Source organism: Solanum dulcamara, chromosome 4 (genome assembly GCF_947179165.1).
Source record: "Solanum dulcamara chromosome 4, daSolDulc1.2, whole genome shotgun sequence".
In the NCBI taxonomy this organism is placed as follows: domain Eukaryota; kingdom Viridiplantae; phylum Streptophyta; class Magnoliopsida; order Solanales; family Solanaceae; genus Solanum; species Solanum dulcamara.
Genome location: NC_077240.1, coordinates 25,773,220 through 25,783,325, shown reverse-complemented (window position 1 = coordinate 25,783,325; position 10,106 = coordinate 25,773,220). Strand labels below are relative to the sequence as shown.

The 10,106-nt window shown below is 31.3% G+C and overlaps 1 protein-coding gene across 1 annotated transcript; it reads right to left on the bottom strand.

The window, feature by feature from the left end:
* Positions 1–4,277: 4,277 nt before the first annotated feature.
* On the bottom strand, positions 4,278–8,827 carry LOC129887113 (cytochrome c oxidase subunit 5C-2). The gene is made up of 2 exons (XM_055962074.1): positions 8,709–8,827; positions 4,278–4,675 (listed from the first exon to the last, which is right to left on the bottom strand). Exon 2 carries the CDS (start codon positions 4,650–4,652, stop codon positions 4,461–4,463), a length of 192 nt encoding a protein of 63 aa, XP_055818049.1. The 5' UTR covers positions 4,653–4,675; positions 8,709–8,827; the 3' UTR covers positions 4,278–4,460.
* Between the last annotated feature and the right edge of the window lie 1,279 nt (positions 8,828–10,106).

Genomic DNA, 10,106 nt, shown 5'->3' with positions numbered 1-10,106 from the left:
AATACAACAGAATTATATTCAATTACAGTTTTAAAGTCTTGAAACCGTAAGTGCATCCACTCATAACGAGCCTTTGGCAATACCGTTGACCTGAGGTGGTTATACTTCTCTTTTAAGTCTTTCCACAATTCAAGTGGATCTTTCACTGTCAAGTGTTCCATTTTTAGGCTTTCATCTAGATGATGACGAAGAAAAATCATAGCCTTTGCTTTATCCTGACTTGATGATGTATTTCCTTCAATTATAGCATCACCAAGTGTCACAAACTCCAATTTTGACAAGTTTGACATGATGAAAATTAATTTTTTAAATAACAAAGACAACTGAAAATTAAATTTTTAGCCAGAAATATCAAGTGCCACAAACTCCAATTTTGACAAGTTTGACATGATGAAAATTAATTTTTAAAATAACAAAGACAACTGAAAATTAAATTTTTTCAGTAGATATACCTGATATAGAAGTTAATTTTCTGAAAATTAGAGCTTCGTGCTGATAACGTGTTATGAAATACAATAAAATAAGGAGACTAGAGTAAAAGATAAGAAAGGAGAACAAAGGAGAAAAAATATTTGTTGTGTATTGCAATATCTATGCTTTCTTTTGTTATCACACATTTTACATCTCAAGAATAGCCATATATATATAGTAATAGGAGGAGAAGACAAGTGAAAGAAAGTTGTCAACTTGCTAATTAGTGGTTCTAGAAATGGACATTCACTATGCTAATTAGTGGATCTTAAATGGACATTCACTATACTAATTAGTGGATCTTAAATGGACATTCACTGCTCCTTAATAAGGAGTTTTGTTTTTTATGATTTTTCAATCATGTTTTTTAATTTTTTATGAGTAAGTACACCAAACCCCTCGCCCCCTTAACTTGGCAACAAAATTTATTTTTCCACTTTAACTACTGAATTTATAAAATCGTACACATGACCTTTTTTTAGTGACCAATATATAATTAATATTTTGAATATTTTTTTCTTGATATATTAACTTTTTAAAAAAATATGTTAACAAAATTATTTTAAAAACTGTGGTTTCCCTTTTTAAAAAAAACTTTCATTTTTTCTCTTTATTTTGTTGTTTTCCCCCATGCATCTCTTACTCCATTGAAACCCCTTTTCCTCCATTGAAGCTCATCTTCCTCCATCTTTATTGAAATAATGATTCAAAATTGAATTAGGAATCCTAAGTTGTTTAGAATTTGTTATTTGTTATTTATTTAATTCATGTCTAGTTAAAATTTATTTGTCCTAGTTTATATAGGAATAGTTATTCTAGGCCTAGTTTAATTTGATTTCTTATTATAAATAGGATGTTGCTATGTTATTTTCAATAAACAGAAAAATACATCAAGAGATATTTTGTAGTAAGATTCAAGAAATTTTGAGTTTATAAATAAAAATTAATTTCTTCAAATTGGTATCAGAGCTTTTACGATCCTGGTAGAGAATCAAAGAGTTTTCGTTGCCGACAGGCGGCTATAACCCATATATGTTGTCCTTCTGGCCAATAATCATGATGACAAGCGTCGGACGAATGATAAATGCATGAAAACATCATGCTTGGAGGAAGAAATTACAAAATATTGCAGAGTTAAAGACGTACAAGCAAACATGACACAAGAGGAAGAAATTTTTCTCTAATTAAAAGTTAGAGAAAGTTGAGAAAAAAAAGGGAATTAGTGGGACGGGCATCAACGAGAGTTGGGGACAATGTGCTCCAATAACCAAAAAAAAAGAGTTGGTGGGAAGGGCATCAACCAGAGTTGGACAAAGTGGTCTAACACTAGATTGGACCTATGAGCCGAGTAGACCATGCCTTCGGATCGGATAAACCGGACATACAGTCCGGATAGAATGATCCTTCGGGTCGGTTAGATCGAACATACGGGCCGAATAGACCAAACCTATGGGCCGGATAGACTGAGCCTACGGGCCGGGTAGACTGATTTTACTGATCGGATAGACCGTACCTATGAGACGGGTTGGTTGTACTTCTGAGGCACAGATATGTATTGCATCACTTAGAAGTTGGAGAGAAAGTGCTCCAATACAATCAAGAAAAAAAATTGAAGATTGAAGAGAAGTTCTCCAAAACAACAACGACAAGAATGAAATTGAAGATTGAAGAAAAGTGTTTTCCAATACAACAACAATGACAAGAAGAAAAAGGAAAGAGTATACAATTTTGAATTACAAGAGAATATTGGAATAATAATTCAAAATTGGAGTAGGAATCCTAAGTTGTTTAGGATTTGTTATTTGCTATTTATTTAATTTGTGTCTAGTTAAAATTTGTTTATCCTAGTTTATATAGAAATATGTATTCTTGTCCTAGTTTAATTTGATTTCTTATTATTATAAATAGGGATGTTGCTAGATTATTTTCAATACACAAAAAAATACAGAAACATCCAGAAAAATACATCAAGAGAGATCTTGTAGTAAGATTCAAGAAATTTTGAGTTTATAAATAAAAATATTTTCCTTCAATCTTCATTCCAACCTGTATCCACTATTTTCATTCCACTATTTCTTTAGTAATCCGCAAAATTCAACACCAACGCCATATTATTGACGTCGATTTCACACAAGTAAATTTTCTTGAATTTAGAGTGATTCGTTTTGATTTTTTAATATTTGTGATGCAAAAAATGTGAGTCTATCAACTTTCTTATATAACCTTCATTTTATTTAAGTTGTCAAGAAAAAATGACTTCTAAAAATATTTCATTCTCTAAAGTTATTTTTTAAATTGAATGGCGAAGAGAAAAAAATGAGGAGTAAAGGACTGGAAATAGTAAAAAAGAAGGAAGAAGAAAGAAATATGGGGGGAGGGAGGGGGGAGGATAAAAATGGGTCTACATTTTAAATTTTGATTTTAGAAAAATCATTTTTAATTAATTAATTAGTGTAAATTAACTTTTAAAAGTGTTAAAGAAAAAATGGCGAATAAACAAAAAAAATAAGATTAATGACGTGGTGCTAATATGGCTATGTCGTGGCGCTTACATGGCTATGATGTGTGAGAGTGGTATTATAATTTCAAAATGTATTTAATTTACTAGAAAGTTGTTAAGGGAGGTATTTAAATGTCATTAAAGTGCTAAAGTAAATTTTGTTATCAAATTCAAAAAAGATTTGATGTATTTTCTCTTTGGAATGTAATATACATTTTATAAAGTATTTTTGTTCACGAGCAAAACAGTAAAGATGCATTATACGTGGGCCTGTAGCACCAAATCCTACAAAATCAGTTAACACAGCTTGTTACACTCTCGACTTCACTTTAAATGCTACAACCCAGTGATTCCACCTTAAGTAATAAGTACTACAGTAAATAATTAAGCTAGATGGTAGGCAAAGCCTTCTTTTGTAGTACAGTACTTGTATACAAATTACAATACAATAAAAAATACGAAGTCCTTTTCGTGTCAAAATTATAAATATTGCTTAAACCATGAATTTAAATTTAAGTATCTTAGAACCTTTTAGGTTATTTTTTAACTTTTGAACGTGTATGACAAATTAAAAAAAGTGCTTAAAATAAGTTAAAATTGACACAAAAAAATGAGTCAAAAGTTAAAAATTGATCCCACCCTATTTTTTCCTTTTTGACTTAAAAGTCACACTTTTTTAAAGTCAATCTAAAGGGCTCTTAGTCTAAATAGTTCAAATTTGGAAGGAAAAACAGGCAAGGAACTACAAATTAGATTGTGGGAGAAGAGAATACAATACGTAAGACGGTAAGAGCAGATTTTTAGTAATTAAGCAGCTAGAATGTTAGTTATCAACCCATCATTACCCGTTATGAATAACCATAGTATATTAAGATAAAAATGTTATTTCATTAGCTTTAGTCTGTGTGAAAAAGAACACACATGATAATTCCAAACAAGATTGTGATAAAAGTTGCTAAACCCCTTAAATTTGATTCCAACATAACAAATGAGTCAATTGTTCTTCCAAACAATAATAAGACATAAATTAACAGAATAAAGCCATCTCATTATCGACCTGCAGGCTGCAGGCACACCTCTACATCCATTTAATCACTACTCACTAATAATGAAGAGAGGCCTAGATTCCGAAACAGCACATATCTTAGAGAGGAATATCAAAATCCAGACCCAGAAAATAGAGTCCCATACTGTTCAGGGATGAATTTTCTGGTGGATTTTGGATTTTAAAAAGCCTATTAAACAAGAAATAATATATTTTTTAACAGAGACATGAGTTTGCCTGTTTCAATGGCACACTCAAAACTGATGAAAGAAAATTCATTTCTACCCTGTCCAAGCAGGTCAATAAAAATCATAAACTTCATAGTCAAACAAGGAGTAACAAATGGACAAAGAAATACTTGGTTTGTGAACTTATTCTTTTCGATACAAGAGTATGTCCATGTTTAATTGAAGAGCTAAATCACAGCAGATGATCCTTGAGAAATTATTCTTCCGCAACTATACTTATTTCACCCTTCTCCAGCAAGTCATAAAATGACCTGACTTTTCTTTGTTCATTCCAGTGGTGCATCTTCCACAAGCTTCCAGCAGCCAAACCAAGTACACTTGCGATAACTATTTCCTTGACAACACTAGGTCCTTTCAATGTGGCATGTGCAATCCTATGGCCAGCCATTTGATCCTGAATGTAGCAAACTTCTGCAAAAATACCACAAGGAAAAAAAATATTTCCCCTCACCCACAGTAACTTTCACATACAAAACCAACAGAACAACTGAATGGTCTCGAAAAGAGCATGAAAAGTAGTTAGAAGCAAGTTGTACACAAACATGCAACAAGATAAATGAAGCGACTACATTAAAACAAATAATTAACAAACTGGAAGAATGACTTGCTCAAATAGTTACCTAAAACATTGAGTTGATGGCAATTAAACTTTGAGGTGATCATTTTTTATGTAATTAAACTCTGAGGTAACAATAATGTAACATGAGACAACAGGACCTCATCTTACGAATGGAGGTAAAACTAAGTCTATGCTAGCCATTGTTCCACCAGCATACAGCAATGTCAGTAGTAACTGATAACCATACTAATTAAACTGTAAATAGTACATCATAGTTCGAGAATTAGGTGATTAGATTATGTTGGTTATGAGTACATTCATACTTGGTTCATCAACACTGCAACTCCCTGAGCAGTCCATTCATTCGTTGGGCCTCATAATTGCACTAACATGAAATTTGAATTGATCATAGCTTGCAGTTTTACCGTGATATCATTCTTTCTCTTCCTATGTCCCTCCATCCTCCCTGAATTCCATCACTTTTCCATCTATTATTTTAAATTGCTCTCTAACCCAAAGGCCAAAACATCCTCTTCCCACCCCATGGAGAAAATATTCTCTTCTGAATCCATCCTTGCACTTCTGCCCAACAACATACCCAGTGTAATTCTACAAGTCGGGTATGAGGAGGATAAGATGTACGCAGACCTTACCCCTACCTTCGTGGGGTAGAGAGGCTTGCACTTCTGCCTCATATAGCAATAAATCTCTTCCACTTGGCTACATCTTGTAATTCACACATGGTTTGTGGAATACTTCAATTGATGAACTGCAAAATTCCATCAATATCGCATGACCACATGTCATGTTGCACTGAGAGTCGCTACCTATTTCACTTCTATCCCTGTCCCTAATAGTCACTGGGATGCTTTTTCTAAAAGTGACCCTTTGAGTCTCTTATTCAAGGAAAAGTGAAACAAATTTTATGTTTAAACTACAAGTGACTCATTTGCGTTTAGTGCTAATGACATTTTAAAAACCTTGAAGTTTTCTTATTTACACAACACAGCCGCCTTCCTCTTTGAAATCCCACAACAACAACCAACTTTGTTGGATTTATTGCAAAATCTCATCCACTGGTTCAAAAATCTTCTCCACAAATAGAAAAACAGTATGTCGTAGATGATGAAACACTGAAGAAGAGAAGAAAGAAAACAATGAAGAAGGAGCTAAAAGAGGGAACCAAAGTTTGAAATTTGAAAATCTAAAAAATGGGTGTGTATGGATTCTTTTAATATTTTGGATGTTATGATATTTGTCCCAACAATTTTAGTAATTCCAATCATCCTAAAATCACTTAATTATCTTTGAACTGGTCAAGGTCACTTTAGAAGGGGAAAAAAAAGGCCTTGTCTGGTCTTTATCCCCAAATGCTCTCTAGTCACTAGCAGACATCCAAAGATCTTACGATCTTATACCTTTTTTCTTTTCAAATGTGTTTATGGAGAAGAATGAGGGGAAAAGATCGTAAATCCTGAATTAAAGAGGGAAGTTGACCATGTCCAAGGTAATTAAGTGGTTTGAGATTGGAATACAATTACAAAAACTTGTAGATATGTATTAAAATTCAGGAAAATGTAAAAAGTCCCAGTCAGTAAACATTGCTCGAGGAGCTGCAACTGGGGCAGCAAACAAGGCGTAACTGTTGCAGTAAGAATACTTCTATGCCCCTTTTTCTCCGGTTAATTTTGCAGAACATCCCATGTGCAGAATAACCTTCTGCTCAAACAGGTTATTTAGTTCAAACAACTAGTAAGTTGTTTAAACAACTATAGTTTGTTTAAACAACTATGTGAGTTGTTTAAATAAACTGAAAGTTGTTTAACTCTCTCAAAACCAACAAGTTGCTAGAGAACAGTCAACCAAAAGGACCTCGGTAAGTCTTGAATTTTTTTTAAAGAAAAGGTGGTCTTGACCAAGTCAAAGATATTTAAGATTTTGGGGAATCTTAGTAGCTCAGTTGGTTGGCTACCTGAATTTTCACCTTGTTGATGAGGGTTTGATCACCACCTTGTAATCCCCTTCACTATTTTCCCTTCCCCTACCCAATTTTAAAAAAGAAGATAATTAAGTGACTTTGGGGCATGATTAGAATTATTATAATTATAATTTAGAGAGAAAATATTCCAAATTTTTAAAAAGAATGCACACATACCTACTTTTCAGATTCAAATTTCAAAGTTTGAATCCCTCTCCTCTCCTTTTCCATCTTATTCTTATATGTTTCACCATCTACTGTTTTTTTTTAGGGATAATTACAATAGATGGTCATTCGGCCAAAGAAATTACCAAAAAAATGGCCATTCGTTGTACAGTCAGTGCATATTATGTATAGTCAAACTATATTCAATTTTTGAGTGTATCATAATGTATATTCAGTGTATAGCTCATGTACAAGCAATCTATATTGTATAGTCAATGTACACTTTCTATGACTTTTGGCAAGCTATATTGTATAGTCACTGTATATTTCCTATGATTTTGGCTATTTTTTATGTAAATAAAACATGACTATATTTGTTGTAAATTAATTAGTTTATTTATATATATTTGAAATTGTCCCTTTTTTTTATTCATACACAAACTGTTTTTGCTTTAGACATGATTATTTTGTGGAGAAAATTTGGGTATAAAAATTTCTAACTAGGGGAGGATAGTTTGCAGCAAATTCAACAACTTCCAAAGTTGTTACAACAAATTCGGAAGTTGCTGCAAGAAATAATAAAGTTGTAGCAACTTTTTCCATAATTGTTGCAACAAATTCAGTAGTTGTTGCAACAACTTCTAATTTGTTGCAACAACTACCTAAATTATTGCAACAACTATTGAACTTGTTGCAACAACTACTAAAATTGTTCTTATAGTAGAATTTTAAAGTTTAGTTTTTGTAGTTGTTAGTTTTGCAGGGTTTCAAAAAGAAAGGAGGCAGAGGCAAATGGGGAGGGGAAGGGGCATATGGGAAGATAAGAACTTTCTGCAAGTAAAAAAAACCTCGAAGGCTTTTAAAATGTGTCATTAGCACCAATCTCAAAAGATTCACTTGTAACAGAGACTAAACTTGCGTCACCTTTCCTCAAATAAAAGACTCAAAGGTCCATTTTAATTTAAGGACCCAAGTTGCTTAAACAAATTCTTGGTTAAACAACCAATACATTGTTTAAGGATAGTATTTTGAATTTTATATCTATGGGCCTTTGTATAAATAAAAAAGACTATTGATGTCTTCAGTTTTTTAAATAAGTGTTATTAATCACTAATCCAAAAGGAGCTCTTTTTACCTACGGTTAAAAACATGAATCACTTGTTCTTGAATTGAAAAGAAGACTCGAATGTCTCTTTTAACTGAAGAATACGTGCTTGTGTGGCTTGGATAATTCTTAACAAGTGGAAAGCACGCATATAAAGAGAAATCCTAGCTAAGTATATTACAAAAACCTCACAAAATGCAACTTAAATTCCTAGTAACTCCCTTCTAAATCTTTTGGCTAAGTTTTAGTAGTCTTTTCACCCTAAAGTAGCTAAACATCAACTTTACAGTTTAAATCCTACTTATTTCCCCGATTTAATCAACGGAAATACAGCAAAACTATTCAACAATCCAGATTGGAAACAAGTCTTTTCAAGTCAAACAAAAGAAAGAGCATAATTCTCATTGGATCTGAGTTAGTGCACACAAACAAAACAAAATACAGAAAAATCTATCAGATCTGTGAAAAAAATAAACAAAAATAAGAAAAACTATCAACGCAAAACAGATAAGTTGATCCTATAAAACATTGTGGAATAAAATCGCAGATCATAAAACTAGCATAGAACAAATCTTAAGAAATAATTAGAAAAACCTTAAAAATTGCATTGAGTACAAAGTAAAAGCTAGGGTTTTACCTGATAGGAAAGAACTCGGACGAAAGACGATGAAGTAGAGAGAGAAGAAATGTAACCCTTTCCAATAGAGAATTTATTTGTATTTTTTGATTTTATGCCTAGACGATGTTAACGGGGACCACTTGCGAGCATATAGAATTATTTCGACTGAATGGGCCAATCAGCGATATAATCGTGGCCGGCCCAGTTAATACTCTACGGGTAATCAATTTAGAAAATTTTCAAAACAATAATATTTTAGCATTTAATTGGATTCCTTAGTTATACTTCTAATATTTATTGAAAATAGTTATATTTTTACTTGATTTATGTATTATTATTTTTTTGATTTAATTTAATAAAATACAACCAACAATTAACAGTTTAAAGCAAATCATGGGAGAGAATCGTTCAAAAAAAGTAAATACAGTTGAAAAAAGTAATTATCTTGCTCCATAACAAGTTTGTTCTGCCATTTTCCTCTTCCCCCATAACAAATTCTGGCGACTTCCTCTTGCTCTATAATTTGTAGGTATTTCAATTTGATTTTCAGGGTAACCTAAATCTATCAGGTCTGTTTTTAGAATTTTAGTTGGAGTAAATTATAATGAATTGTAAATTTGGTTTGGATTAGTTTTGAAATTTATAGGATTCGAGCATTAATTAATTGATAGTTTTTTGTCAAATTCGTGATGTTTTAGATGCAGAAATTCAAAGTTTCATGCTTATATGTATGGAATTCGAATCTTTATTTTGGTTGTTTGTTCTTTGATCCAGAGGTTATATGGGTGTTTGATTTGAATACATGTTTTGAACAAAAATCAATACAAATTAGAGAATACATGTTTGTATGTGTATATCTTTCGAATTATGTATTCTTATTTGTTTGTTCTTTGATTCAGATTTTGTATGTTTATCTATCTTGAATACATAATTGCACCTAAAAATACAATTATGATAATGTAATGGTTGAATTCAAACTGCATTCTCTCTATAAAAATACAAATTGTATTTTTTCTATAAATTCTTTGTTGAATACATAACAATAATAAATACATTTTTTTATAATCAATTTTTGAAATACATAACAATAATAAATATTTTTTTTTATATAATCAATTTCTGAAATACATAACAATAATGAAAATATTTTTTTAGTCATGGAGTACAAATACTTTTGTAATACAATTGTTATTGAATCTTATTATGATACTAAATTTTGTATTTTTTTAATGATTAAAATATATATATATATATATATATATATATATATATATTGGAATACAAATTGTATGCTATCTGTTTTGAATACATAATTGCACCTAAAAAACAATTTCGATAATATAATGGTTGAATGATTTGTATTTTTTAATGATTTAAATATAATTTCTTTTTTTGGAATACAATTTAGGTATGGGA

Excerpts from the sequence above, each read along its gene's own strand:
- LOC129887113 (XM_055962074.1), bottom strand. The coding sequence starts at position 4,652 with ATGGCTGGCCATAGGATTGCACATGCCACATTGAAAGGACCTAGTGTT.